Genomic DNA, 27,898 nt, shown 5'->3' with positions numbered 1-27,898 from the left:
GCTGCCTGGAAGGCGCCGCCCGGCAGACGCTCGTAACTGCCGACCCGAGAGCTGCCCTGCAGGCCGGCGGCGGGAGAGGAGCGGGTCGGGCGGGGCCGAGCCGGGCCGGGGGCCGTGTGGGGGCCGGGCGGCGGCCGGGCCGGGGGACGGCGGGATGGGCTGCACCGTGAGCGCCGAGGACAAGGCGGCGGCCGAGCGCTCCAAGATGATCGACAAGAACCTGCGGGAAGACGGCGAGAAGGCGGCGCGGGAGGTGAAGTTGCTGCTGCTGGGTAAGGCCGCGCCCTGTGCCGGGACCCCCCTTCCCCGCCTCGTCTCCAGATAAGGATTGCGAACTCCCAGACTGGACCTAGACCCCACACACACACCTAGCGTGGCCGAGACACCCAAATCGTTGTGGCAAACTTTTGGCTGACCTAGACCTCTGGTCCACCGCCCGGCCTCCAGACCCTCCAGACCCTCAGCTCATCTCCAGACCCCAAATCCCCAAACCCAGCCACCAGTATTCGAGCACCAACTGCCCGGAGCCCTGTTTGACTGCCCACCCTTGCAGACCCCTGCCTTGTCCTTCCAGCCTTCCCTAGACTTGACCCACCCAGCCCCTTGTTTCCCCTCCTCCTATTGGACTAGAGTATTCGCAGGGTCGCTGCTTTCCCCCCCCCTTCCATTACTGTGCCCCATCCATGCTCTGAACCATATATTCTCCACCTGTGCACCCTGGTCCTCAGGGGGCTCTCTATTGGGAAAACACGACTTCATAAGCCCTCTCCAGCTGGAACCCCCAAACCCTTAGAGACCCCAGATCCCAGGCCACCAGGTGCCTCTCTGCAGACATCACTCCAGAATACCTCTGCCTATCCCCCCCCCAAAAAAAAAAAAAAAAGTCCTGTCATCCCCGCAGTCCTGCCCTGGGTGGGTTGGACTGGGGGAAGGAGGCCTAGTGGCTGGAGACAGCCCAAGCTGGGTTAGGCAGAATCGTAAGGTGCTGCACTGGGGGATGGGGCCAGACCTCAAGCTTCCCAGTGAGGTTCTGCTGCTCTAGGCTTCCCAATGCCTAAGCCAAGGCTGGGCTGGTACAGGGCAGCTTCTGAGAATTGGGGGGAGGAGTGTGGAGGAGTTGGCTGCTGTGCCTCCAAGGCCAAGGAAGATGGTGGCTGCTTGAGGGTGGGGGGGAAGTGGAAGTGGTGAGACAGCCGACATATTGCTGCCCGGCAGGCGGGCCGAGGAAATCTGCTGACGGGTGCTGGGCTTCCTGCACTCCTTCTGGACCCAAAGGCCTGGGACCTGGCCTCTGGGAGTGGGTGGGCCTTGGATCTGGTTGAATCTTGAGGTCCAGCGAGGCAGGAATGATGAACTAGCTAGGTGAGGAGTTGGGGGGGCCAGCTGGAGGTGGGCAAGTGAGGTGCAGTTTGCAGACTGTGGGCCCCACACTTAACCGCAGGGAGCAGGTGCAGTGTCCCGTTGCAGCTTGATTTGAAAAGGTTACGGAGTTGGGGGAAGGGAGGAAGAACCTAGAAACAGTGTTGGAGGTTGGCCTGGCAGTGGGGGGTGTGGCCCTCAGTTCCAGAGCTGCTGGGGGATCCACAGGCTAAGAAAAGCAGGGCTTTTCCCGTTGGGCATATGGCGAGGGACAGTGTCTTCCATCAGGCCCATCTGTTGACTGCCTCTAGGGGCCTGGCCTTGAGGGCACAGCCCTAAGGTTTCAAAATGGCATCCGCTCTGCTGCCGCTGCGGGGAGGAAGAGAAAGGGGCGGGAAGGGGCGGCGGCCCAGCCTCCCGGGCTGTTTTGCGTTGGGCGCTTGCCTCTTCCTGTCTGCTGTAAGTGCGGCAGTGAGTGGGTGTCGTCGCGGTGGAATGCCCACCGCCACTGCCCGCTGGGCCTGGAAGGATACTTCCGGTGCTGCTGCCTCTCAGTGCCCAGCCAAGGGTCCCTCGCCAGCCCCTTCTCAGGCTTGTGGCAGTCACTGGGATGACTGTAAAGATGTGGGACTGGGCCATGGCGTGGGGAGGCAGGGTTCTATGTCCTGCCCCCCAGCTCTCCAGCTTTACCTCTTGGAGTCCAGCAAAGCTTTGAGACCTGGTAACCCTTCCCACACTGAACTGGGAGCAGCTAGGGGTGTGGGGTCCAGCTCAGCATTTTCTGGGCCAGGGAGTCCATCTCAGCATCCTGCTCCTCTGGCCTTTGCTTACTCTGTGAAATAGATTTCCTGGGTTTGGGCCAGAGAAGTGCCTGGGCCCAGGATGGGGAGAAGGGAGAACAGGGGTGCCCCTGTTAGGGGGTGCGGTGGGGATTAAATCTGTGCAGAGGATACACTGCAGGAGGCCGGAAGACCCAGCTCTACCAGGTCCCCGGGCCTGCCATCCTTTCACACCCAGGTACGAGGAGGAAATGATGGGAGCACAGCTGGGGCAGGTTGTGTTGGGCGCCTGTCCCACGTAGCGGGAAGGACTCTGTCCAGGCAACGGGACTCAGGTTGGGCAACTGCCAGCCTTCTCTCCCAGCCAGAACCACGCCTGCTGCCCCGCCCAATACTGGCTCCTTCCAGTCCCGGGTAACCAACCCAGCCGGCAGGAGGGTGCAGTCACTGTCACTGGGGCAGAGGCAGATGTCACACACACTGGCAAAAGAGTTTTCCTGGCAACTTGGGGGGGCGTGGGCAGAGTTGCTGGTAGCACTCAGCCAGCTCAGCCTGACCAGCAGCTAAACCCTCCCCCCAGTGGACTCTGGGAGCTAGGGCTGGGTAAGAAGGGGAGAGACTGCAGAGCGTATGCTTGGAGTGGGCTTGTGTGGGCATCCTGCAGAGAGGAGAGACCATCCCCAGCTGGACGATTCCCCGAGGGCCATCATGGCGTATCTGCATATGCAGCAACTCTCTCACCCTTGGGGCTTTCTGCCCTTTGTTCCTTCTCTATGACCTGGTCTTCCCATTTCTGTTCAAGGCACTCCTACTGAATTGTTCTGCACAGGTGTCACTGCGCAGGATGCTTTCTTCCTTGACAGCCCCCCTCTGACTGTACCTCCTCTGGTTCTGATGATGCTACAGCTTCTTGCCCTTCCTGGAATCCACTGGGGCCTGTTCATCTCCAAGCCCTCTGTGCTCAGCATGACACCTACTGGATTCTTCTTCTTCTAGACTCTGTTAATGGGGGGTGGGGGAGAGAACCAGAGCATCACTCTGGCATATGTGGTGCTGGGGGATTGAACTCAAGAGCTCATGCTTGGGGGTCGGGTGGTAGCACAGCCGGTTAAGCGCACATGACACAAAGCACAAGGACCGGCTTAAGGATCCCGGTTCGAGCCCCGACTACCCACCTGCAGGAGAGTGGCTTCACAATCGGTGAAGCAGGTCTGCAGGTGTCTCTCTCTCCCCCTCTCTGTCTTCCCCTCCTCTCTCCATTTCTCTCTGTCCTATCGAACAATGATGGCAAACAACAACAAGGGCAACCAAAGGGAAAATAAATAAGTAAAATATTAAAAACAAAAAAAAAAGCTCATGCTTGAGAGTTGGACAGTAGTGCAGTGGGTTAAGTGTAGGTGGCACAAAGCACAAGGACCTGGGTTCGAGCCCCCGGCTCCCCACCTGCTGGGGGGGTCACTTCACAAGTGGTGAAGCAGGTCTGCAGGTGTCTGTCTTTCTCTCCCCTGCTGAGTCTTCTCCTCCTCTCTCCATTTCTCTCTGTCCTATCCAATAACAACAACAATAATAACTGCAACAATAAAACAAGGACAACAAAAGGGAATAAATAAATTAATATTTTTAAAAATCTAAAAAAAAAAGAGCTCATGCTTGCTAAAGTCCAACGCTTTATCCACTGCACCACCTCTCAGGCTGGTGGCTCTTGTCAGCTTGTTGAACGAAGGACGTAGCTGAACTTGGACTTGGGCCTGGGCAGACAGAAGAGTACAGTGGCCACTAAACTGCAGGCTGGCGTATCGTAGGCAGTAAGCTGAGTTCCAGTGGAGAGCCGGTGGCCAGGACTGGTGGGGTGCTGGGTGCTATGAGTTCTCAGGTCTCCTCAGAGGCCATGCTCGCACCTTGGAGAGCCCTTACCTGACTCCTGCTTGCTGACCATCTACAGCCAGTCACAGGCACAACACACATTAGCCTCCTGCCTCCCCTCCACTACTCAGATGGAGAGTGACAGTGTTCGAGGGCCTGCTGAGGGCCACTGTCTCTGCCACTCCAACAGAGCCTGTCCAGCTCTCAGGTAGGGGATACCCCACAGCCATGAGGCTCAGAGCAGTGCTGCAGGAGGTCCTTCCTGTCTGTCCTGGCCAGCACCGAGCCCGGGGGGTGGGGGTAGGGAATTGTGTGGTCTATGTCTCTAGCAAAGGGCCTGGCATAGTAGGTGCCTGTTAAGTGTGTGTGGAGGAAAGAGTCAAACTATTGAGCACATCCATGAACTAAGTAATTCCGGGGCTGTCTGGGTCTCGGTCTAGCTAGAGATAGCCTGGGGTCCTGGCTGGCTGAGTAATGGGTAGAATGATGGTGCCTGCCTGCAAAAGGGGGCTTCCTGGAGGAGGAGGGCTTCTGTGTAGTCTTGAAAAAAAAAAAATGAGCATCATTTTCTGGGGGCAGAGGGACTAGCTCAGCAAGGGCTCTAAGGTAGGAAGCTCTAAGGTCTGGGTTCTCTAGCCCTTCCGTAGGTGTCTCCTGGCTTGGGGAAGGAGGGCTCACCTTCCTTAGACCAGATTTGGGGGTCACCAGTCTGGGTGCAAATCCAGCTGTATTTAGCACACAGGCTGAGGAAGCCATTAATAAGTGATATCCTGGTTGTTTGCACAAGGTCCTGCCTGCCACAGGTGCTGTGAGGACTATAGGCTGAAGCCTGGAGGTGTGGGAACAGGTGGGGGGCCCTCTGTTGGTCCTGTGGAGCTGAGAGTTAGTTGGGTCGTGATCTCCACAGCCTAGAGACCGCCTGGTCCTAAGGGGAGTCTCTGGGGACCGGCTTCCTTCATCCTCAGGTGGTTGCTCTCAGCAGGTGGGGGGACCGAGGTGCTAACTAGAGTGACAGACCACCCTGTACACCCAACCTCTGGGGACTGGGACATCTTCCCGTGGAACTAGGGTTGGGAGTGCAGCAGGCGATGCTGGGCTGGTACCCAGGCCGGCCTCCACCCTGTTCATTTTCCCCACCGCCTACCCTGTCTGGCTAGAGCTCATTAGCACTTGAATGGGGGCGGGGCAGTAGAGCCTCGCGTCTCTTCTTCCCACCCCTCCCCCAGGCTGCTCGAGGCTTTGTCTCCCAGAGCTAGTGCTGGAGGGCAGCGTCGGAGCTCTCACGCTAGAGTGAGCTGGGGTGTGACTTCTCCCCCCCCCCCCCCAGCCTGCATCCTGCCCAGTCCCACTGGTCCCAGTGTTGATGCAGACAACTTGAGAAAGCCTCTCTCCAGAGTAGGAGTGAGACTGGGGTGTCCTTGAAGGGGTCCCCCTGAGCTGGGAGACTGAGTATTCAGGGCAGCTTTGCAAAGGAAGTGACTCTAGAGCTCAGCTGGAGGCGCCTCAGGACTGAGAACCCAAAGAGCAGGCAGAGAGGGTGGTAAGGACAGGGAGCCGGCCTGCTGCTCTTGTGGTCGGAGGCGGAAGTGAGGCCAGCTGGAGAGCACAGGTCTCCATGCCAAGGCCTGGGGCCTCTGTGAGTCTCCCACTGTGTTTGAGTTGGAGCCTAGGCTGCCAGGCTGGTGCTGGGCATGGGGAGGGACCCCTGGGCCTGGGCAGCCTGGCAGACGTTACTTCTACACTGGCCGGAACCGGAGGATCACTGGGTAGTGAGTGGCCTCATTGGTGTCCCGGGCCCTCCATCATTGCCCAGCAAGTGGCAGCAGGCAGTGCTAGAACTGGGTCTCCCCTGAATCCCTAGGCCTCTGGTGTGGCAGGGAGCTGGCATCTGCACCAGAGTCGGGCACATTGGTCCTTGAAACGCTGCTGTTGATCTCAGCCCCTGACTGTGTCTCTTGGGCACTGTCTCTCAAAGATACCCATTCTTTTGGCAGGAGCAGGATCCTTTTATCCACTGGGGTGGCCGGGCCTCACTCCAGCACACACCCAGCAGAGGATGAAATGGTCTGACCCAGAGCCCACTGGCTGCCTCCCTGGCTCCCCTGGGTGCTATGGAGAGGCCAGACTGGGCAGATGGGGGCCAGGCCCCAGCCACCAGCTGTATTGCTTCCCACCGTCTTGGGGTAGGAGTTCCAGCCTAGTTCAGCAAAGGGGAAGGGTTCTGCAGACCCCACAGGTCACAGTTGATGGTCCTAAGAATGCCCAGCAAGGTCCCAAGGGCAGAGGACCAGGCCCTTTGATGGTGGCCCTGGTACCTGCTACATTCAGGCAGTTTGTCAGCCAAAACTGCAGGGCGGAGTCCCTCCTACCAGCCCCACCTACCCCTCTGCCCTCAAGTTTTTATTCTGACTTTACCCCAGCCCCACCCTTACCCCATGCTGTTTTTTGGTTCTGTGGCCATCTGGTGACTTGTGAAGAGTAATCTCCATGGAATAACCAGGCATTTGCTGGGTGGGCTGGCCCTTCAATGTGGGCCTTCTGTGTGACTGCCTCCAGGACTCCAGGCAAGTGCCTGCCGGCCTTAGCTTGTTGAGAGGTCCCTGGAGGATTGGGGTGCTGAGGCTACTACAGTTTTAAAATGTGCTGAGAGGGGACTGGTGGCAGCGCCTACTGTGCTCCAGGTGGGAGGAGAAGTGGTGAAGTCTGCATGGCAGGCAGGACTGGGCCTCTCGGGGAAGTGGTGTCCACACCGGAGGAAAAGGAGGAAGCAGCTGGAGGAGGAGGGGCCCAAAAGAGGAAGAGGCCTGAGGGCCACTCCTGCTCTGCTGAGGTGGGGGTGTGAGCAGAAATCTACGTGCTGAACCCCACCTGTTTAGACCCATCCCTCTCACCTTATAGGCCACCCCCAGCCCCCACTGGTCAAACAGCTCTGTCCCTGTCCTGCCCCAGTAGCCAGAATCCAGAGTCCCAGAGAAGGTGGAACCTTTGAAAAGGATTCCAAGTCCCTCCTTTGACCACAGGAAGTGGTGGCTGGGAGAGGCCTGCTCCTCTCTCCCGGGCCGCCATTGCCCTCCAGAGCCGGAAGGCCGGCTGCAGGCAAGGATGAATGCCCGGAAATGCAGCAGTGGCCTCAGGATTAGCTCACTCTGGGCTTCCCCTGCCTGGGGCTGGTCAGAGGAGACCTAGATCCAACCTTAAGAATCACCCTTACTACTTACTATCCATGGGTTGGGGGCTGGAGCTGGATTTTCATGGTCCTCTGTCGCCCTCTTAAAGCTGGGACTGTCATCACACCTGTTTCACTGATGTGAGCACTGAGGCTCAGCAACCTTCCATGACTAGCCAGTCGGTGGGGACACCAGGCTGTAACTCTGAGCACCTGCCCCTGACCACCATGCCAGCTTGGGAGTCTGCAGCTGACTAGCAGGGCTTCGCCTCCCTGGGTGCTCAGCAGAGGCTGTGGCACTCCTGTGCTTCTGCTTTTGCCTGGCAACCTCTCTGGGCACCTCAGTTTCTCTCTCAGAACTTAAAGGAAGGTGGGGCCAAGATTTTGTAGGTGAATTTTTCTTCTCCCACCCTGGGACCTTGTGCCTGTGTGATTTCACCAGCTCTCCAAATCACCACTGTTTGGTTTCAGATAGGAAAGGAGAGACACCACAGCACTGGGCCTTCCCCCAGTGTCGCGACGTTCTCATGTGGTGCTGGGACTTCAACCCAGACCATGCACGTGGCAAGGCACACCCCCCTATCTCCTGGCCCCCATGAATCCTTTTTTTTGTTTGTGCTCAAATCAGAACTCTTTGATGTGGCCACGTCGTAATGCAATTGACCCCTGTCTACTTTCCCACCTCCCCGCCCCCCCCCCCCCATCCCCATGTTCCCCTCACAGCAATACTCAGGCTACTGTCAGGGACTTAAACTTCCTTTCCTCCCCCAAACTTTGCACTTGTTCCTCCTCCACCCCCAGGCTTAGGGAGACTGAGACCAGTCAGACCTGGTGAAAGCTCAGAGGCCATGGGTGTCCAGCACGGGGGCCTCTGAGTCTGGTCTGAAGCTTGGGAGTAGCCCAATTGAGAAAGGCAGCGTTCCCATAAGGTGCTCTCACTTTGAGCAAAGCTGTCGCCAGCCATGTGGGGCGCTATGTGTATGGGGACTGATTAAGCCTGTGGTTTGGGCAGGTCGCCGTGCTCCTTGACCTCCAAGTCTGAGTTCTGTGCCCTAGTGAGACCTTGCTGTCCTCCGTGGAGGTGCCCGGGACTTCTGTCCCGTGTTGCTAGGCTGGAAGCAAGCGAAGATCCTGAGAAAGACTGAGCAGAACTGCATCAAGGCTGTGAGGACACTCACAGGGCAGAGAGACAGCCTCGTGGCTCCTCCAAACCTTGCTTCCTGGAGTGCTAGCCTTCTTCAGCGAGTGACCGCAGAATGTCCTGTCTGTGCGCAGTGCTGGGATCCGTATGGGATGTGATGCTAAGCGTGATGTCATGGCTTGTAGGCAGAGAACAGGCTGGAGCTGGACACTGGGACAGTTTGAGACAGTGTGATGCTGAGGAAGGCTGCTCAGGGCAGGCCTTCTGACGAAGGCAAGAGAGGAGAGACCCAGAGCATCACTCTGGTTTTTATTTCAAAAGAGACACTACACCATCAACAACTTCCTTCAACACCGTGGGGGCTAGGCTTGAACCTGGGCTGCACACACAGCAGAGCAACAGACTGAGACACTTGACCGGCCCTAGAGCACGGCTCTGACACATGCAGCGCCGGGGATCGAACTCAAGAGTGTTAAGTCCAGCATTCAAGCCACCCGCCTCGGGTCTCTCGGTCACTTTCTTGAAGAGTGCATTTCATAGATAGGGAAACTTAAGTTCCAGGTGCTGGGCATTGACAGCAAAGTGTTTTCTTAAATGAAGGAGCATCGAGGAAGACAGCCTGACTCCTCCTGTGACCTGAGCCCTGCCCAGCCTCTGGCTCCTGCGGAGGGTGAGATGGGGGTGGAGGGGTCAGCCATGACGGGTTCTCCTCTAGCCCAGCTTTCCTTCCTTACCCAGGGCCTGGGTTTTCCTCTGTGTGGGTAGGGCCCCGGGTAGGGATGCGCAGCACTGGCTGTTTCCCCCACACTGACGGCTGTGACTTGGCAGAAGCAGACTAGGCCCGGGTTGTTCACCCCTTGCTGTTGGGCATCGTGAACCCAGGACTCCTCTGGAGGCTGCCCAAGTGGCAGACTGGCGAGAGGGAGGGAGGGAGCTGGGTGCTTTGGGACACCACGGTAAGGCACAGCCACTTGTGTGAGTGGGAGTGTGCCAGGGCCCATCCAGGACTCTATGTCACTGCCCTCCATGATGCCAGCCCCTTTCCGAGGCCTGGGGGGGGGGGGGCGAAGTGGCCAAGGAGGAGCACCTGGAGGAAGGAAGAGCCGCCAGGGGTGGGGCTGGCAGGCCTTTGTCTGGCCCCGGTGGGCCCCTTCCCTCCCTCTCCCATTGTTCCCTGTGTGCAAGCCCTAGGCTTCCCATGCTGGGGAGCAGGCGGTGGCCGGTGTGAGGGTCCAGGCCCCTCCCCCAGCATCCCGAGCTGAAGCCGCTTTTCAGAAACAAATGCTCCCCGCCGTGCCCAGCCCCCACCTCCTGTGCTGTGACTGTGACCACTGGGCGCCCCCTGGTGGTGGCACCGTCTGGGGCCCTGAGGCTCCAGGGAAGGGGCGGGAACTCGAGGGGAACCTCCTACCGGACTGGAGACGTGGCACCTTCCTGGAAGGACGGTGACTGCCTTTGGGGTGGGCATTCCGCAGTTCACCCCCACCTTCTCCCCTGTGCCCAGAGAGTAGGCCCGGGAGCTATGAGCGAGGGCGGGCCTGGCACTGTGGCTTTGAGCTGGGCTGCTGCCCAAGTCCGCCCTGTGGTCCCAACCACTGCTGCTTCTGAGATCGCTTGTCTTGGGGCCTGCCACGTCGATTGGCTGCTCTCCTGGACCCCAATTTTTCCTGGGGAGCCCACTAGCATGGGAGCCTTTGCAGGGAGCCCTTTACCCAGTCTGCCCAACCCTCTGAAAGTAGGGAGTGGTGCGCCTCTGGGATCGAGAAGAAAGTCCTCACTGCGAGGGGTCTTGGTTGTACAGTGGCGTGGAAGCAGAGTCACACACTCAGAACAAAACATTAGCAAAGGGCTGCCGGAGGCCCGCGCCAGGCCACACAAGTCCCAGGCCCAGCGGGGACCCAGCACTGCTGCGTCAGCCTGTTGACATTGCGCATTGCCCTCCACTGCACTTTGTCTGAAAGCCTCAGAGACACTCGGTTCAAATAAGACAGCCACAGAGGGCCACTCTGCAGGTCGTGGTTGCTGTGACCTATGCGGAGTGGTTATTGTGGGCTGCGGCAAGTGAGAGATTTGAGTCAATCTCTATTCTTCTAGAGGGTAGAAAGAGAGTGATAATGGCTTTTATCTGAAGGCTCACCATGTGCCAGGCACTGTGAGTAGAGCTTTCTGTTTAATCTCCAGCCCTCTCTAGGAGGAGATAATGGTGGTGTCCTGTTTCACACGACCGAGTGCCAGAGAAAGGACAAGCAAAGGGCCTGAGCTCCTGGGGCTCTCTGGAAGGAGTAAGGTGGGCACCAGGCCTCTAGTGGGTCTATCTGCATCTCTCCTCAGGACCAGTTCCAAAAGTGAGAGATGGAACTGGTCACAAGCCTGGGCAGCCTTTGCAGAGGGAAACTAAGGCCAGGGAAGGTGGCGACATTTCTGGGCCTCCCAACCGGGAAAAGTCTTGTCCCATAGACAGAGGGTTGGTGGGGGGTGGGTGGAGAGCATAATGGTTTTGCAGACTCTCATGCTTGAGGCTCTAAAGTCCCAGGTTCAATCCCCTGCACCACCATAAAGCAGAGTGAAGCAGTGCTCTGATTAAAAAAAAGAAAAAATAGGGGATCGGGTGGTATCGCAGAGGATTAAACACACATGGTGCAAAGTGCAAGGACTGGTGTAAGGATCCTGGTTCGAGCCCCTGGCTCCCCACCTACAGGGAGTTCGCCTCACAAGCAGTGAAGCAGGTCTGTAGGTATCTTTCTCTCTCTCTCCCCTCTGTCTTCCCCCCTCTCCATTTCTCTCTGTCCTATTCAATAACAATGACAATAATAATAACCACAACAACGATAAAGCGGGGGGGGGGGGGCAACAAAAGGGAGGGAGGGGAAAAGCCCCCAGGAGCAGTGGATTCATAGTGCAGGCACCGAGCCCCAGCAATAATCCTGGAGGCCAAAAAAAAAAAAATTTAGTGACCTGAGTGCCGGGACATGGGGTAAACACCCCAGCAGCCAGTTCTGCTGCAGGAGTCCCGCTGGCCTTGTCCAGGCAGGTAGAGCCGTGCCGTCTCCTTCCCCCATGTGGTCCCTCCTCCACTGGGGCCCCATCTCCCACAGTGGAAGCAGATGTTCCAGAGCAGAGCAGCTGCTGTTACCTGGCACATCATGGCAATTGCTGCCCAGCCTGCCTGCTGTGGGCCCAGCAGCTGCGCTCGCTCTGAGGTAAGGGCTGCAGAGGTTTCTTTCCTGGTGGGAAGAGATATGTGATCCAGTGGGAACACTGAGGCCACCCTGTGGAGTCTCTGTGGGCCCCTTGGATTCCATTCAGCTGGAGACGGGGTGCCTGGTAGGGCCCTCTGTGGGCAGGAGACTCCTGTCACCTTCTGCTGGTGGAGTTCCTCGCCACACCAGCTCTGCAGCACCCCAGAGCCACCAGTGCAACCCCTTCCTCTCGGCAAGGGCCTGGTGGGTAGCGGAACTGGGTGCTGAAGATCAGCACTGGGCAGGGCTCTCTGAGCCGACTTCTCAGACCCTGATGGAAAGGAACTTGGGGAGACTGTTGCTACCCTGCCTCTGGGCATCTGGCTCGCAGGCTGCCTGGAAACTGGCATCTTGGGGTTGCCCATCGCACCCAAGTATTAACTGCGCCCCCACCTTTGCCCCTGCCCCCGACCTGCTGTAAGTGTACCAGGCCGTGCCCCAGCATTACGTCTTTGGCCTACAACCTACTCCTTCCTTCCCTCCTTCCCACGTGAGCCATAGCTTCTGCAAGGGCAGGGGGGCCGTTCTGTTCGTTTCTGTCATATGGGGGGTGGTCTTCACTGCTCCAGGCTGACTTTTTCAGTTGCAGAAAGGCAGAGAGAGGAAGACCACAGCACTGAAATTTCTTTTAGTGCACTGGGGCAGTGCTGGAACCTTGGCTGCCCACCTGACTGAGCAGCGCACTATTCCAAGTAGCTGTTTTGCCTGCCTTAATGGGACTACTGTACTGTTCAGAGCCCAGAGGTTGAAGACTTCATGACTTGTTTTGTCTACTTGTCAAATGGTAGTTTTTCTGAAGTAGCCACTGCAGGGGGCAGAGAATATTGTCTTAATTGTAGAATACAGCAACTTGGAGGTCTGAGAGGTAGCTTAGCCTTCATACCAGGCAGCAACACAGGTTCGAACCCCTGATTACCACATGGGATTACCTGCATGGGGGACCGAGCAGTTCCATGATGTCTCTCCTTCTCTCTGTCTCTGTCACCCTCTTAAAAAAAAAAGTTTGGGGAGTAGCATAATAGTTATGCAAAGGGGGGACGGGCGGTAGCGCAGCGGGTTAAGTGCACATGGCGTGAAGCGCAAGGACCGGCGTGAGGATCCCGGTTCGAACCCCGGCTCCCCACCTGCAGAGGGGTTGCTTCACAGGCGGTGAAGCGGGTCTGCAGGTGTCTTTCTCTCCCCCTCTCTGTCTTCCCCTCCTCTCATGGTTTCTCTCTGTCCTATCCAACACCAACAACATCGATGGCAACAACAATAATGACAAGGGCAATAATATGGGAAAAAATGCCCTCCAGGAGCAGTGTATTTGTAGTGCAAGCATCAAGCCCCAGCAATAACCCTGGAGGCAAAAAAAAAAAAAAAAGTTATGTAAAAGGCTTTAGTGCCTGAGGCTCTGAAGTCACAGGTTTAATTGCCCTGTGCCACCATAAGCCAGCAGTACCTGGTGGGGAGAAGACACCTTGAAGGAGACAGGGAAGCAGACTCTCCATCGGCTGGCTGGCGCAGGGACAACTGTCTTGGCTCCAGACTGACGTGTCCAGGGACTGTCTACCGTGGTGTCTGCCAGATCTGCTACTGCTAGGAAAATCAGATGCAAAATAAGTTGACACTGTCATCCCCATGGCTGGACAGGGTCACCAAGTGGCCCAGCCCCACCTCCTTCCAGGGAAACCGGTGCCTCAAGTGGATGGGGCAGAACTGGCTGCTGGGGTGTTTGCCCATGGAAGAGTACAGCCCTCACCCTCGACCACGGGTCCCCTCTGTGCCCAGGATGGCTGTTCAACGAGTCTCAGCTGGCCTGGTTGGGGGTAGCATGTCTGATCTGATCCTTCTCTCATGTTTTTGGCCTCTGCTTCCTTGACTTGGCCCCCAGTCCCGGCCAAGAGGAGATGCCTCTGCTCTGGGGCATGTTTCTGTTCTGCTTTGCTAGTCTAGGCAGCTACTGTGAACCCACAACTATGCCTCAGTTTCTCCTGGTAAAATATGATCAGGGATGGGGTGCTGGTGGTAGCAGGGCATGAACTCAGTGACACATGTAACCGGGGCCTGACAGAGTATCTATCCCCAGCTGCAGGACAGGGCGTGTGGGATTGTGCTGAGGGCAGAACAGACCACAACAGCTTCTTGGTTTCCTTGCTGCTTAGACGGGGTGAGCCTGAGCTACCTGCAGACTCCACGTGAGGGGCATGAGAGGCACAGGACAGCATCTGACTTGAAGTGGGGGTCATTCATGACTTTGTCTGTTGTTAAGATTTATTTATTGGGACCAGGTGGTGGCGCACCTGGTTAAGCACCCACATTACAGTGCACAAGGACCGAGGTTCAAGCCTCTGGTCCCTCACCTGTAGGGGGAAAGCTTCACGAGTGTTGAAGTAGGGCTGCAGGTGTCTGTCTCTTTCCCTCTCTATCTCCCCATCCCTTTCAATTTCTCTCTGTCTCTATCCAGTAGTGAATAAATATTTAAATTTTTATTTATTTATTTATTTATTTTAAATTTCTTATAAGAAATTTAATTTATTTATTCCCCTTTTGTTGCCCTTGTTTTTTTTTTTTTATTGTTGTAGTTATTATCGATGTCATTGTTGGATAGGACAGAGAGAAATGGAGAGAGGAGGGGAAGACAGAGAAGAGGAGAGAAAGACAGACACCTGCAGACCTGCTTCACCGCCTGTGAAGCGACTCCCCTGCAGGTGGGGAGCCGGGGCCTCAAACCTGGATCCTTTTGCCAGTCCTTGAGTTTGGCGCCACCTGCGCTTAACCCGCTGCGCTACCGCCCGACTCCCTTTTCTTATTTATTAATGATGGTGAGGCAGAGAGAACCAGAACATCACTCTGGCACATGGCAGTGTCAGGGACCAAACTTAGGACCTCAGGTTTGTAGGTCCAGCACTCTAGCCACGGAGCCATCACTCAAGACTCAATATCTGTTTATTAATGAAAAAGAAAAGCAGCATCGCTGTGGCATAAGCACGCAGTGCCAACATTTTAGCTACTGCACCACCTCCCAGGCTGCTTTTTTTCTTTTTGTTTGTTTTTTTATTATTATTATCTTTTTTTTTTTTTTTTTTTTTACCAGAGCACTGCTCAGCTCTGGCTTATGGCAGTGGAGGGGATTGAACCTGGGACTTGAGAGCCCAAGGCATGAAAGTCTCTTTGCATAACCATTATGCGATACCCCCCTTTTTTTTTGCCTGCAGGGTTATTGTTGGGGCTCGGTGCCTGCACTATGAATCCACTGCTCCTGGAGGCCATTTTTTCCTTTTGTTCCCCTTGTTGTTTATCGTTGTTGTTATTACTGTCGTTGTTGGATAGGACAGAGAGAAATCGAGAGAGAAGGAAGACAGAGAGGGGGAAAGACAGACACCTGCAGACCTGCTTCACCACTTGTGAAGCGACTCCCCTGCAGGTAGGGAGCCAGGAGCTCGAACCAGGATCCTTACGCCGGTCCTTGCGCTTCTCACCATGTGCGCTCAACCCACTGCGCTACCGCCCAACCTCCTTTTAATTTCTTTATTGGGGGATTAATGGTTTACAGTCAACACTGAAATAGTTTTATTACATGCGTAACATTTCCCAGTTTTCCACATGACAGTTCAGCCCCCACTAGGCCCTCCTCTGCCATCATGTTCCAGGACCTGAACCCTCCCCCCACCCCCAGAGTCTTTGACTTTGGTGCAGTACACCAACTCCAGTCCACGTTCTGCTGAGTGTTTTCCCTTCTGATCTTGTTTTTCAACTTCTGTCTATGAGTGAGATCACCCCATATTCATCCTTCTCTTTCTAACTTATCTCATTTAACACGATTCCTTCAAGCTCCATCCAAGATGGGGTGAAGAAGGTGAGTTCACCATTTTTAGTAACTGAGTAATATATATATATATATACACCACAGCTTGCTCAGCTACTCATCTGTTGTTGGACACCTGGGTTGCTTCCAGGTTTTGGCTATTACAGATTGTGCTGCTAAGAACATATGTGTACACAGATCTTTTTGGATGGGTGTGTTGGGTTCCTTAGGATATATCCCCAGGAGAGGGATTGCAGGATCATAGGGTAGGTCCCCTTCTAGCCTTCTGAGAGTTCTCCAGACTGCTCTCCCCAGGGGTTGGACTCATTGACATTCCCACCAGCAGTGCAGAAGCTCTTTTTTTATAAGGTGTGTGTGGAGGTCACACCAAAGCATCGCGCCATCCATGGAGCCAGTGCTGTCCATGGTGTTCCCGTATGGCCCTGAGGATTGAACCAGGGTCTGCCCTGTGCCCGGATGCTGTACCTGCCGAGCCATCTCTTAGTCCCAAGGCTTTTGTTTGGTTTTTTTTGTTTTTCCTCTGGCCCCAAGTTTTAGAGATTTGTGGGTTTTTGTTTTCTTGGTGTTTTTTTTTTGAAATGAGAAAGAAGTAGACCATCATATGTGGTGTTGGGACTCAAACCCAGAGCCTCATGCAAATAAGACATGTGCTTTCAACAGGGCAACAAAAGACATGTGCTGGGAGTCGGGCGGTAGCGCAGCGGGTTAAGTGCAGGTGGTGCAAAGCGCAAGGACCAGCGTAAGGATCCCAGTTCGAGCCCCCGGCTCCCCACCAGCAGGGGAGTCGCTTCACAGGCGGTGAAGCAGGTCTGCAGGTGTCTGTCTTTCTCTCAACTTGTCTTCCCCTCCTCTCTCCATTTCTCTCTGTGCTATCCAACAGTGACAACAATAATAGCTACAATAAAACAAGGGCAACAAAAGGGAATAAATAAATATTTTTTTAATAAAAAAAAAAAGACGTGCTTTGCCCTTGAACCACCTCTCCGCCCTATTCCCACCCCCACCATTATCACTGTTGCGGTTTTATTTTAGTTGTCTTGTTACTTTGTGAACCTTCTTCAACTTCTTTTTTTATTATTATTTTTATTTATTTATTTCCTTTAGTTGCCCTTTTTGTTTTTTATTGTTGTAGTTACTGATGTCGTTGTTGTTGGCTCGGACAGAGAGAAATGGAGGGAGGAGGGGAAGACAGAGAGTGGGAGAAACAGACAGACACCTGCAGACCTGCTTCACCGCCTGTGAAGTGACTCCCTTGCAGGTGGGGAGCCGGGGGCTCGAACGGGGATCCTTACTCTGGTCCTTGTGCTTTGCGCCACATGCGCTGAACCCACTGCGCTACCTCCCGACTCCCCTTCTTCAACTTCTAAGGTTGTCTTGACCATCTCTGAGGGATGGGGGCTGAGCAGGGTCCCTAGCTGTGCCCGCCCCACAGACCCCACCACCCACCCTGCCACGGTGCTCAAAGGTATAATGCTTCCTGTGCTGATAGAGAAGGTTGGGGGCACATATGTGAGGTTTGGAATCGTGGTAGCCAGCAAAGAAGATTATGTGGGCAGAGATGGCCCAGAGGCGACAAGAGACAGGCTTGGATGTGATCAGCACCAGTGAGAAAGGAATAGCAGCCCAGGCAAGAGCTGGGAAGGAGAGCTGGGCCCAGCGGGAATGCACTCTGTCTGGTGCTCAGAGTGGGGGCACGGCAGGAAGGCAGTGAGGCCCTGCCCCGGAGACGTGGGGACCTTCCTGGCCTCATGTGCCCTTCCACGGAGCCCTTGGGGAAAGCAGGTTCCTGGGCTGCGCCCTTGAGATCTAGCTTTGTGTGTCTGGGGTAGGCTCTTGAAATCTACCTTTGAAATGCCCCCTAGTGGCCAGGGAGATAACTTAGCCTGTTAGAGCACCAACTAGTGTGGCCCAGAGGCCCTAGATTCAGTCCCTGGCACCTACAACCAGAGCTGAGCAGTGCTCTGGTTCTCTCTCTCTCTCTCTCTCTGATTTTTTTTCCTTTACTGAAAGAAAAAAAAAATCCCTGGCCATCATTCCATAGTGTCTAACTAAGCCTTGTGCTATGATAGGAGGGGCAGCCCATGTCTTGGCACTCTGGGCCCCTTTTTCATTTAGATGGAGAGAGGGAGAGATACCTTGGCAGTATGATGATGGGGCTCAAACCTGGGCCGCTCGCATAGCAGGGCACGAGCCCAACCTAGCGAGCTTCCTTTCCAGCCTCTACTTGTTTTTGAAGCTTGATGTTCCCAGCTATAAAGTAGGAGCAGAGAGCACCTGTCGGGGCTACTGTGACAGTAAGTGGGTGTCTGGGAGCTGGTATACCCGGTAGAGAGCTTGTCCTATAATGTACAAGAAGGAGCCAGGCTCAAACCCATGGACTCCACCTTCAAGTGTGTGTGTGTGGGGGGAGGCTTCACAAGTGGCAGAGCAGTGTTATGGGCATCTCTCTCCTTATCTCCCCTTCCTTCTCAACGTCTTTCTTTCTATCCAAAAATAAATATTTAGTGGTCCAGTAGATTGCGCAGTGTATAAACCATTGGACTCTCAAGCATGAAGTCCTGAGTTCAGTCCTTGGCAGCACATGTAACAGAGTGATGACTGATTCTCTCTCTCTCTCCTCCTATCTTTGTCATTAATAAATAAATAAAAGATTAAAAATAAATAAATAAATATTTATCCAAAAAGGGGTAGAGAATGCTAGTGGATCCCTCTGCACTGACCAACACAGGGTGGGGTTTTGCCAGGCCAGGGAAGTATGCTGAGCACAGGGGCATGGGGTGCTGTGCCTTGGGCCTTCGCTGGGCAGCAGAAAGGGCTCTGGCTCATGCTCCCACCAGGCCCCTTGGGAGCTACAGGGAGAAAGAGACTGTGCCGGGACCCTTGGTGGGCAGTGGCGTTTGTAGGCAGCAGAGGCCTGGGAGAAGCCACTGTGAGGTACAGGCGATCTCGACCACCGATTGCCAGCTGCAGCCCTGCTAGCCCTGCTGCCCACCTGTCTCGACTGCCTTCATCTCACTATGGAGCTGGCGAGGGAGGGAGTTCTGCCCAGCGCTGCAAGACAACTGTGCTGCCAGCTAATGCCCATGCCCTCCCTTTCAGGTGCCGGGGAGTCCGGGAAGAGCACCATTGTCAAGCAGATGAAGTAAGTCTGGTGCGGAGGCAGATCTAAACCTTGGTTTCCCCGCCTCTTCTTCTGGGCCTCTTCCTCTGACCCCCTTTTGCCCCTGGCAAAGATCTGGGACCTTCTCAGAGGTAGTCACCCAACCGCAGATCCCAGGAGGTGGGGGCGTTTTCCTCTGCGGAGTAGGTCCATATGAGGTCCCTACGCCCTGTCCCCTCTAACTCCGACCCTGGCTGCCAGGATCATTCACGAGGACGGCTACTCCGAGGAGGAATGCCGGCAGTACCGGGCGGTCGTCTACAGCAACACCATCCAGTCCATCATGGCCATCGTCAAAGCTATGGGCAACCTTCAGATTGACTTCACTGACCCCTCTCGGGCGGTATGTCCTCTCCCCCATCTGCCTCCCAAAAAGGCTTCATGGGGGTGGGAGTAGATACATAATGGTTATGCAAACAGACTCCCATGCCTGAGGCTCCAACGTCCCAGGTTCAATCCCCTCTGCACCACCATAAACCAGAGCTGAGCAGTGCTCTGGTTAAAAAAAAAAAAAAAAAAAGGCTTCATGGAGAGTCATGTCCCAGGGAATTCACTGGCCTGGGCCCCATTCCAAAGGCTTCCCTGCCTCTGAAGGGTGTGTGTGTGTGTGTGTGTGTGTCTGCTCTTTCAATTGAATGGCCACCAACTGCTGTGCCTAGGATGACGCCAGGCAGCTGTTTGCGCTGTCCTGCACGGCTGAGGAGCAGGGCCTGCTCCCTGAGGACCTGTCGGGTGTCATCCGGAGGCTCTGGGCTGACCATGGCGTGCAGGCCTGCTTTGGCCGCTCTCGGGAGTACCAGCTCAACGACTCTGCTGCCTAGTGAGTACTCCCAAGTGGTGGGGTTGGGGGGGTTGGACCTCAGGAAAGTACCTGAGTTTGTTTAGGAAGCTGGTGACTGTCAATCAAGGCCTTAGTGGGTTTTGGTGGCAAGGGAGGGACATGGGATTAAAAACCTGAGGAAGGGGCTGGGAGGTGGCATGCCCAGTTAAGCACACGAGTACCCACGCAAGGACGCAAGGATTCGGGCTTAAGCCCCCGGCTCCCGACCTGCACGGAGACACTTCATGAGTGGCAAAGCAGGTCTACAGGTGTCTTATCTTTCTCTCCCTCTCTATCACCCTCTCCTCTCTTAATTTCTCTCTGTCCTATCCAATAAAATGGAAAAAATGGCCACAAGGAGCGTGGATTCATAGTGCCAGCATTAAGCTCCAGTGATAACCCTGGAGGGGAAAAAAACAAAACCCAAGCATGTGGGCAGGAACATAGAGAATACATTCCTTCCGGTCCAGCTGGTAGAGTTCCCCTTAGACATGCTCATGCTAAAAGCTCTCGTTGCGTCCCGCCACGGACAAGGCTCCAGGTACATCATGACGAGTGGAGCAGACAAGTCCCCGGCCGCGACAGTCAGGCTGTGAGAGCCACGGTGGGAGTCAGGGCAGGTCCGCATGTCCTGCGGGGACATGGTGTGCGCAGAACCCCGGGCTGTGGTTGTGTTTAAGGCCACAGGATGTGCAGGGCGGCTGGACAGGAGGACACAAGAAGAGACTGGGAGGTGACAGACGTGTGTGTAGACTAGCGCCTTGGGACTCGCCCAGAGTGGGCAAAGGTGGATCACAGGCGGGGGGACGTGCTGATGACCGTAGAGCTGTTGGGAATATGCAGGTCGACAGCTGTACCTGTCCTCTCAGCTCTACCCCGCATGTCCTGCTTCATCCTGCCTTGTCTGGAACACCTTTCCCACTTCCATAGGCCCGGCCAGCCTGAGAGGGACAGGGTCTTCTTAGCAAGACTCGGTGGGAGTAACTCTTAACTCTTGCCTGGCCCTGATTTTTTTTTTTTTCTTTTTTTTTTTTATAATTTATTTCTTTATTGGGGAATTAACGTTTTACATTCAACAGTAAATACAATAGTTTGTACATGCATAACATTCCCCAGATTCCCATTTAACAATACAACCCCCACTATGTCATTCATCATCTTTCATGGACCTGTATTCTCCCCACCCACCCACCCCAGAGTCTTTTACTTTGATGCAATACACCAATTCCATTTCAAGTTCTACTTCTGTTTTCTTTTCTAATCTTGTTTTTCAACTTCGGCCTGAGAGTGAGATCATCCCATATTCATCCTTCTGTTTCTGACTTATTTCACTCAACATGATTTTTTTCAAGGTCCATCCAAGATCGGCTGAAAACGGTGAAGTCACCATTTTTTATAGCTGAGTAGTATTCCATTGTGTATATAGACCACAACTTGCTCAGCCACTCATCTGTTGTTGGACACCTGGGTTGCTTCCAGGTTTTGGCTATTACAATTTGTGCTGCCAAGAACATATGTGTACACAGATCTTTTTGGATGGGTATGTTGGGTTCCTTAGGATATATCCCCAGGAGAGGAATAGCAGGGTCATAGGGTAGGTCCATTTCTAGCCTTCTGAGAGTTCTCCAGACTGTTCTTCACAGAGGTTGGACCAATTCCCACCAGCAGTGCAGGAGGGTTCCTTTGACCCCACACCCTCTCCAGCATTTGCTGCTGTTACCTTTTCTGATGTATGACATTCTCACAGGAGTGAAGTGATATCTCATTGTTGTCTTGATTTGCATTTCTCTGACAATCAGAGACTTGGAGCATTTTTTCATGTGTTTCTCAGCCTTTTGGATCTCTTCTGTGGTGAATATTCTGTCCAAATCCTCCCCCCATTTTTGGATGGGGTTATTTGTTGTCTTGTTGTTGAGTCTGGCAAGCTCTTTATATATGTTGGTTATTAAACTCTTATCTGATGTATGGCATGTAAAGATCTTCTCCCATTCTGTGAGGGGTCTCTTGGTTTGGGTAGTGGTTTCTTTTGCTGTGAAGAAGCTTTTTAATTTGATGTAGTCCCATAGGTTTATACTTGCCTTAGTCTTCTTTGTAATTGGATTCGTTTCATTGAAGATGTCTTTAAAATTTATGCGGAAAAGAGTTCTGCCAATATTTTCCTCTAAGTATCTGATAGTTTGTGGTCTAACATCCAAGTCCTTGATCCACTTGGAATTTACTTTTGTATTTGGTGAAATACAGTGGTTCAGTTTCATTCTGTTGCATGTTTCAACCCATTGTTTCCAACACCATTTGTTGAAGAGACTCTGCTTTCCCCATGTAATAGTCTGGGCCCCTTTGTCAAAGATTAGATGTCCATAGGTGTGGGGCCTCATTTCTGGGCTCTCAATTCTATTCCACTGGTCAGTGTGTCTGTTCATGTTCCAGTACCAAGCAGTTTTGATGACAATCTGGCCCTGATTTCTGAGCCCTGCCCTTTGCCCTGGTCACATGGCCTGTCTTCCCATCTCTTCTTGCTTTGACCCCTTGCACTAGGAAGTGCATGCCCCTGTCAGAATCACGGGGTCCACACGGGGTCCTCCGGGCCTCAGCACTGCCCCTCCCAGAGGCCAGGTAAAGAGAGAGAACTAGAACATGCCCCCGGCACAGGTGTTACCCGGGATCAAAGTCAGGAACTCAGGCTTGAGAGTCCAGTGCTTTATCCACTATGCCACCTTCCACGTCAACCAGGCAGAATTTGGCCTCAGCAGAAGATGGGAGCAGCATCCAGGGAACCAGAACACACTTTGCAGCAGTCCTCCAAGACTACCATGGGCAGCAGTCCCTGGGAGAAGGGAGAGGCCAGTGTGGAGGTCCCTCTGCCGGGGGTGGGGCCCAAGGCCCAGGCCTCAGGTCTCAGGTCACAACACAGGCGTCAGGGTCCCCCATGGCCCTTCCTGTTTTTCTGTTCTGTCCCTGCGTCTCTGAGGTCATTTCCCTCTGGCCCAGTTGCTGGTGGGAGCCCAGCACTGACCCAGCGGCCCTCCCTGGGAACAAGACCTCAGCACTGGGCAACTCAGAGCCTCTGCCCCGGGACCCAGGGCAGATCAGAGATGGAGGCAGACTGCAGAGCTAGTCCTGGAGCTCAGCAGGGATGGCATTGGCACTAATTAAGTAAGATTGTAATCAGGAGCCCCTGGGACCCATGCCAAGCAGATGTCCATGCCTCTCCCCTGAGAAGCCCAAATTTTACTGGGTGCCAGACAAAAAGCCCACTGGGCCTGGCATGCCTCAACGTGTCCAGCCCGCATCAAGGGACATAGCAGGCTACTCTGTAACAGTGCTATAATTGCACCGATTAACATCCCAAATCCCCCACTGCAGGGATAATTTGTCCCCCTCTTGAGCTCCCCCCCCCCACCTGCAACTCTATTACCGTGGGTCCTGTCCTAGGTGCTAGGGCCTGACTGGCTGGCTGGCCGCACAACTGTACCTCTTCCCAGTGTACCTCCAGGCCATTCCACAGGCAGGAGGCAGAGTTTACTCCTCTGAGCACTGGGCTGTGACGCGGGCGAGGGCTGATGTGCAAAGTGTGGCCTGAGAAGAGAGGAGACGAGACAGAAGGGAAAGGGACCTTGGGCAGCTGTCCAAGGACCCACACGAGGAGGCGCCTGCTGACCTGTGTCCCCCTCCTCCCAGCTACCTGAATGACCTGGAGCGCATCGCACAGAGTGACTACATCCCCACCCAGCAGGACGTGCTGCGGACCCGTGTGAAGACCACGGGCATAGTGGAGACACACTTCACCTTCAAGGACCTGCACTTCAAGTGAGCAGGCAGGGGCAAGGGACAGGCCCATCCTGCCTCTAGGGTGATAGGGAGAGAGCCTCGTCCCAGGGCCTGCTGATCATCCTGATGGTACAAGGGGCTGGTCCGGGGCTCCCTGACCCCACTTACAGGTTTCTTTATTTTTATATTATTTATTTATTTATTATTTTATATTATTCTTTATTTTAATTAAGACTACTTTTTAAATTTTTTAAATTTTTTTGTATTTATTTTCCCTTTTGTTGCCCTTGTTGTTTAACACTGCTGTGGTTATTGATGTCGTTATTGTTGGATAGGACAGAGAGAAATAGAGAAAGGAGGGGAAGACAGAGAGAGGGGGGGAGAGAAAGATAGACACCTGCAGACCTGCTTCACCACCTGTGAAGCAACTCCCACGGGGGGCTCGAACCGGGATCCTTACGCTGGTCCTTGCGCTTTGCGGCTTGTGCACTTAATCCGCTGGGCTACCGCCCGCCCGACTTCCTACTTACAGGTTTCCAAGTGGTGGCTGAGGCTGTGTGCTGACCCAGCCCCACATGGCTGCAGACTGCCCTGCCGGCCAGCCCTGACCCCACCGTGCTCATGCACCCTGTCCAGAGCCAGGGGTGAGGTGGGCAGCCAGAAGGCAGATGCCCACTCTGAGCAGGCCTCTGTCCTCATGAAATGGGGCAGACACCTACTCCCAGCCCCTGTGTGGAGCTACAGTGACCCTCTGTCCACAGGATGTTCGATGTGGGCGGGCAGCGGTCTGAGCGGAAGAAATGGATCCACTGCTTTGAGGGCGTCACCGCCATCATCTTCTGCGTAGCCCTGAGCGCCTATGACCTGGTGCTGGCCGAGGACGAGGAGATGGTGAGCCGGCAAGGCCGCTGGGGCAGGCGGGGGTGGGGCGGGCGCACGGTCTGGTGCTGACCGAGCCGCCCTGCCTCCCAGAATCGCATGCATGAGAGCATGAAGCTGTTTGACAGTATCTGCAACAACAAATGGTTCACGGACACGTCCATCATCCTCTTCCTCAACAAGAAGGACCTGTTCGAGGAGAAGATCACACACAGTCCCCTGACCATCTGCTTCCCTGAGTACACAGGTGTGGGGGCTGGGCCTCTGGGGAGAAGCCAGGGCTGAGCAGGCGGCCCGTAGGCGCCCCCTGCTGGACAGAAGAGTAACTTCGGGATACTTGTGCGAAGCACTTGGTGTCTGGTGGACCCTTGGGCATGGCCCCCCATACATGTGCACAGAACATCTTCACACAGACATGCATGTGCATGTGGTGTGTACATGTCACGTGCTTGCCCATCCAGTGCACAGAACTGTACTGCACACGTGCGTGGCGGGCAGCGGGCCTTCCCGCCACTCCACCCTGGTCCTCCTTGTCTCCCGTGTGTAGGGGCCAACAAGTACGATGAGGCAGCCAGTTACATCCAGAGCAAGTTTGAGGACCTGAACAAGCGCAAGGACACCAAGGAGATCTACACACACTTCACGTGCGCCACTGACACCAAGAACGTGCAGTTCGTGTTTGACGCTGTCACCGACGTCATCATCAAAAACAACCTGAAGGACTGCGGCCTCTTCTGAGGGGCAGTGGGGCCTGGCAGGACGGTAAGCCACGGGGGTCCCGGCTAGGAACAGAGTGGGCCCACTGAGCCCAGATGGGGAGTGGGCTTGTGCTGGGGAGGGTCTGTCTAGGTGGACATGCTGAGCCTGGGTTCCCAGCAGGAGAGACCAGAGGACAGGGTGGGGGCCAGGAGGACGGGGTGTTGCGGCAACACTGCCTGAGGAAAGAGTGCAGGCCCAGGGTCCTTTGTGCCCAGACAGCAGAAGCACCTGGCCATACCCTGGGATGGAACTAGGAGGCTGTCTAGACTTTGAGAAAGCTCGCTTCCTTAGCCACCGGGCCACTAGCCTAGCACGAACGAGGCTGCCGCTTGATCTGACCAGCGCTGCACTCACCCCTGCCATCTTGCCCTTGGACTTGAGGGTCCTTGGCTAGGAGCCCAATGTGGCAGGTAGGGAGGACTGTCAGTGCCACAGAGAGAAGTAGGCACTGGCTCCCAGGTGGCCAGCCACTGTGCCCCTGCTAATGAGTGGGTGCTGTCAGTACCTGGGGAGGCAGGAGGAGAGGCGAACGCTAACCAGCTCCTAACCTGTACCTTGACTGTTCCCCACCTCCAGGGCCACTTCCGACTCTGTTTCCCCAGCCCCTGAGGAAGATGGGGCCAAGAGGACCACGCTCCCCACCTGTGCCCCAGCCGCTTTTTTCCTCTTTCCTCTCTGTTCTTGGCTCCCCTGTTCCCTCCTTCAGTTCCAGGGGCCTGGGGGAGGACTTCCCACAAGCATCCCTGTTTAAAGCCCAGGTGCTGGGAGTGACCATGGTACCCTCCCCTTCCTGGACATCCGTTCCAGTGTAATGGTTATCTTGTTACATGACAGAAGGGAGGGTGCACATGCTTAGTCTCCCAAGGCCTTGTATCTGGAGGGGTGCCCGCTTCTCCAGCCTGGGTGGGACCCCTGGCTTTGCCCAACACCAGCCCCCTGATCCGCCCCAAGTCCAAATGTTTACAGGGAGCCTCCTGCCCACCCCACCCTCCCAGCCACTCGGAGGCCCCAAAGGGAAAAAGCACAAGAAGCGCAAGATGCCACCATCCTAGAGACCACAGTCCACCTGCTCATTGTTGTAGCTTCTGAAGAAGAAAAAGAAAAAGGAAAAAAAAAAAGAAAGTAAAGGGAAAAAAACACCTGCAAACCTAGGAAACTTTTTAGAGAAAAGCTATTTAAAAGTGTCAGATCCTAACCAGCGCCCACCCGACCCCTTTCCAGTGATTCCGTGCCTTGAGTGTGTCTGCCTGTTTACACCCTCCCTCTGCTGGCTGCCCTCTGTGTGGGCAGCACCTCTGCCCTGCCCTCCACAGAATTGATTTCCAAGGGCTGTTCCAGACAACTGCCAATGTCACTGAGGGCCCTGTCCCAGCGGCCCTGGCTCCATTAACCCAAATGTAGCTCCTTAGCGCTAACCTAGGAACCGCTGCCCGCTGAAGGGCCCATTCCTTCATACCCTTGCCCCAAGGCCCGGGTCCTTCAGTGTTGAACACTTCCTTGCTTTTTTTCACATGTTTTACGGAATTGTTCACCTGGTTTGAAATAATAAAATGTAGAAAGAAAAAAAAACACTCATTTTTCTCTCCCAGGGGCAGAGACTGTGGCCAGGATGCACCACGGCCAGGGTGGTCTGCACCTGAGTCTGCACTTGTGGCAGGGTCCTAGGGGGTCCTCTCACCTCTTACCTGTGGAGGCCTGTGTATTTCCCCTCTTCTCAGCACCTCTGAAGTCTTGAGGCTGGGCTGCCTTCAAGCCTTGCTGGGGAAGCAGAGCTGGGAGGGGAGGGCTTCCAAAGTGGGAGCAGAGAAAGGGGGTCTAAGCCCACAGGGAAACGGACTTCTGACCTCTTGGTCCTGGGCTGCCACATAGTCACTTGACTCCCGCAGCCGCTGGCACGCTCTGGCTCACTCTGATAGGCTGCCCAGAATGAAGGCCTCTGGGGGCTTCACCTCATGGAAAGCAGCCCCCCCACACACACACTCCTGAGGTCCAAAAACTGCAGCCACACTGACTGTTGGGCACCCACCGAGAGGCCTGGATGGAGGTTTTGCTTGCACTGGGACTTGGGGTCTAGAATGCAAAGGTTTCCATGGGCTTATGGAAGTGCACCCACGATGCTGGAGAAAGGAACAGGAGGTGACAGAACCGAGGGTGTGCAGGGCGCCTGGGCTCTGTGGACAGCCACCCAAGAATGCGGTGAAAGGCCGCGACTGGGCGGGGCCCCGGGACGCGCTCTTCCCTTCCACCACCAGGGGGCGCCGCAGCCCGTCTCGACCTGCGGGACCGACTGGTCACGGAGACTGACGTCACCAGGCCCTGCGGGGGCCGCGGGGACAAAGGCAGCTTTGACTCGCGGGACAATGCAGTCAGGACCCGGGGTCGGCGCCGCGGAGGCGGGGGGGGGGGGTGGCGGGGGAGGGGCGACCCTGCCCACACACCTGACGGCCCCGCAGGGGCCCAGTGCTGGCAGGAGATGAGAGTCTCTGCCCCGGTGGGAGGCGGCGGCCCCACCCCAGTGGCCTCTGCACCTTCCTGCCGGCCCTGCCCCCCGCCTCCCCCGGGACCCAGCCCAGGCTTTCTGCCTGCCTTCAGTGACCAGACCTGCATCTTCCTCCCCACCCCCAGATTTGGGGCTGGCCCTGGGCCCCTCCCCGCAGGAAACGGTACCGGAGGAGATGGTTCCTTCCTTCCGTCCTGAAGGGGAACCCTGCACAGAGGCACCATTGAGGGCTTGGCATTGTCTGCCTGGTGCCTCCTTCGTTGGGTAGGCCAAGCAGGATTCCGGCCTGGATCCCCATGGACCCACCCGGCTGGCAGCCTGTCTGGGTGTGGCCCTGGCAAACAAGACTTCCCTGGCAGCTAGGCCCCCACCTGCCCCTGGCCCTCCTACCCCTGCTCTCATTTCCAGGGCCTAAGGCCCTATTGTCCTACACTGGCGGAGGCGGCCTCTCAATTTGTTCTTTGACAGTTGGGGAATTCCCAGCCTTTGGGGGTGCTGAGTAGAGAGGTCACCAGGTGTCCTGCACCCCAACTGCAGTGACTCCAGGAGGCTGGCTCCTGGGGCCGCCCCACTACCTGCAGTTGTCTAGGGCTGGACTTCAACCAGGCCTCATCCTTGGGAGCAGCTGGGTAACCGAGGCCAGAGACTCAGTGCTCC

At 55.4% G+C, this 27,898-nt stretch overlaps 1 protein-coding gene across 1 annotated transcript; it reads left to right on the top strand.

The window, feature by feature from the left end:
• GNAI2 (G protein subunit alpha i2) lies at positions 1-26,310 on the top strand. The gene is made up of 9 exons (XM_007527271.3): positions 1-272; positions 18,455-18,497; positions 18,717-18,858; positions 19,175-19,335; positions 23,014-23,142; positions 23,865-23,994; positions 24,076-24,229; positions 24,530-24,744; positions 25,318-26,310. The coding sequence occupies exons 1-8, from the start codon at positions 155-157 to the stop codon at positions 24,718-24,720; spliced, it is 1,068 nt and encodes a 355-aa protein (XP_007527333.2). The 5' UTR covers positions 1-154; the 3' UTR covers positions 24,721-24,744; positions 25,318-26,310.
• The last annotated feature ends 1,588 nt before the right edge of the window (positions 26,311-27,898 follow it).

This window comes from Erinaceus europaeus, chromosome 12, assembly GCF_950295315.1.
Source record: "Erinaceus europaeus chromosome 12, mEriEur2.1, whole genome shotgun sequence".
Taxonomy (NCBI): domain Eukaryota; kingdom Metazoa; phylum Chordata; class Mammalia; order Eulipotyphla; family Erinaceidae; genus Erinaceus; species Erinaceus europaeus.
The sequence above is the reverse complement of the archived record's forward strand: the minus strand, read 5'-3'. Positions and strand labels throughout refer to the sequence as shown.

What these genes read in the sequence shown, in the direction of transcription:
- GNAI2 (XM_007527271.3), top strand. Translation starts at nt 155, where the DNA reads ATGGGCTGCACCGTGAGCGCCGAGGACAAGGCGGCGGCCGAGCGCTCC. An exon ending in TTCAAGGACCTGCACTTCAA is followed by an intron (nt 23,143 to 23,864) that starts GTGAGCAGGCAG and finishes CTCTGTCCACAG; the next exon opens with GATGTTCGATGTGGGCGGGC. An exon ending in CTGCTTCCCTGAGTACACAG is followed by an intron (nt 24,230 to 24,529) that starts GTGTGGGGGCTG and finishes TCCCGTGTGTAG; the next exon opens with GGGCCAACAAGTACGATGAG.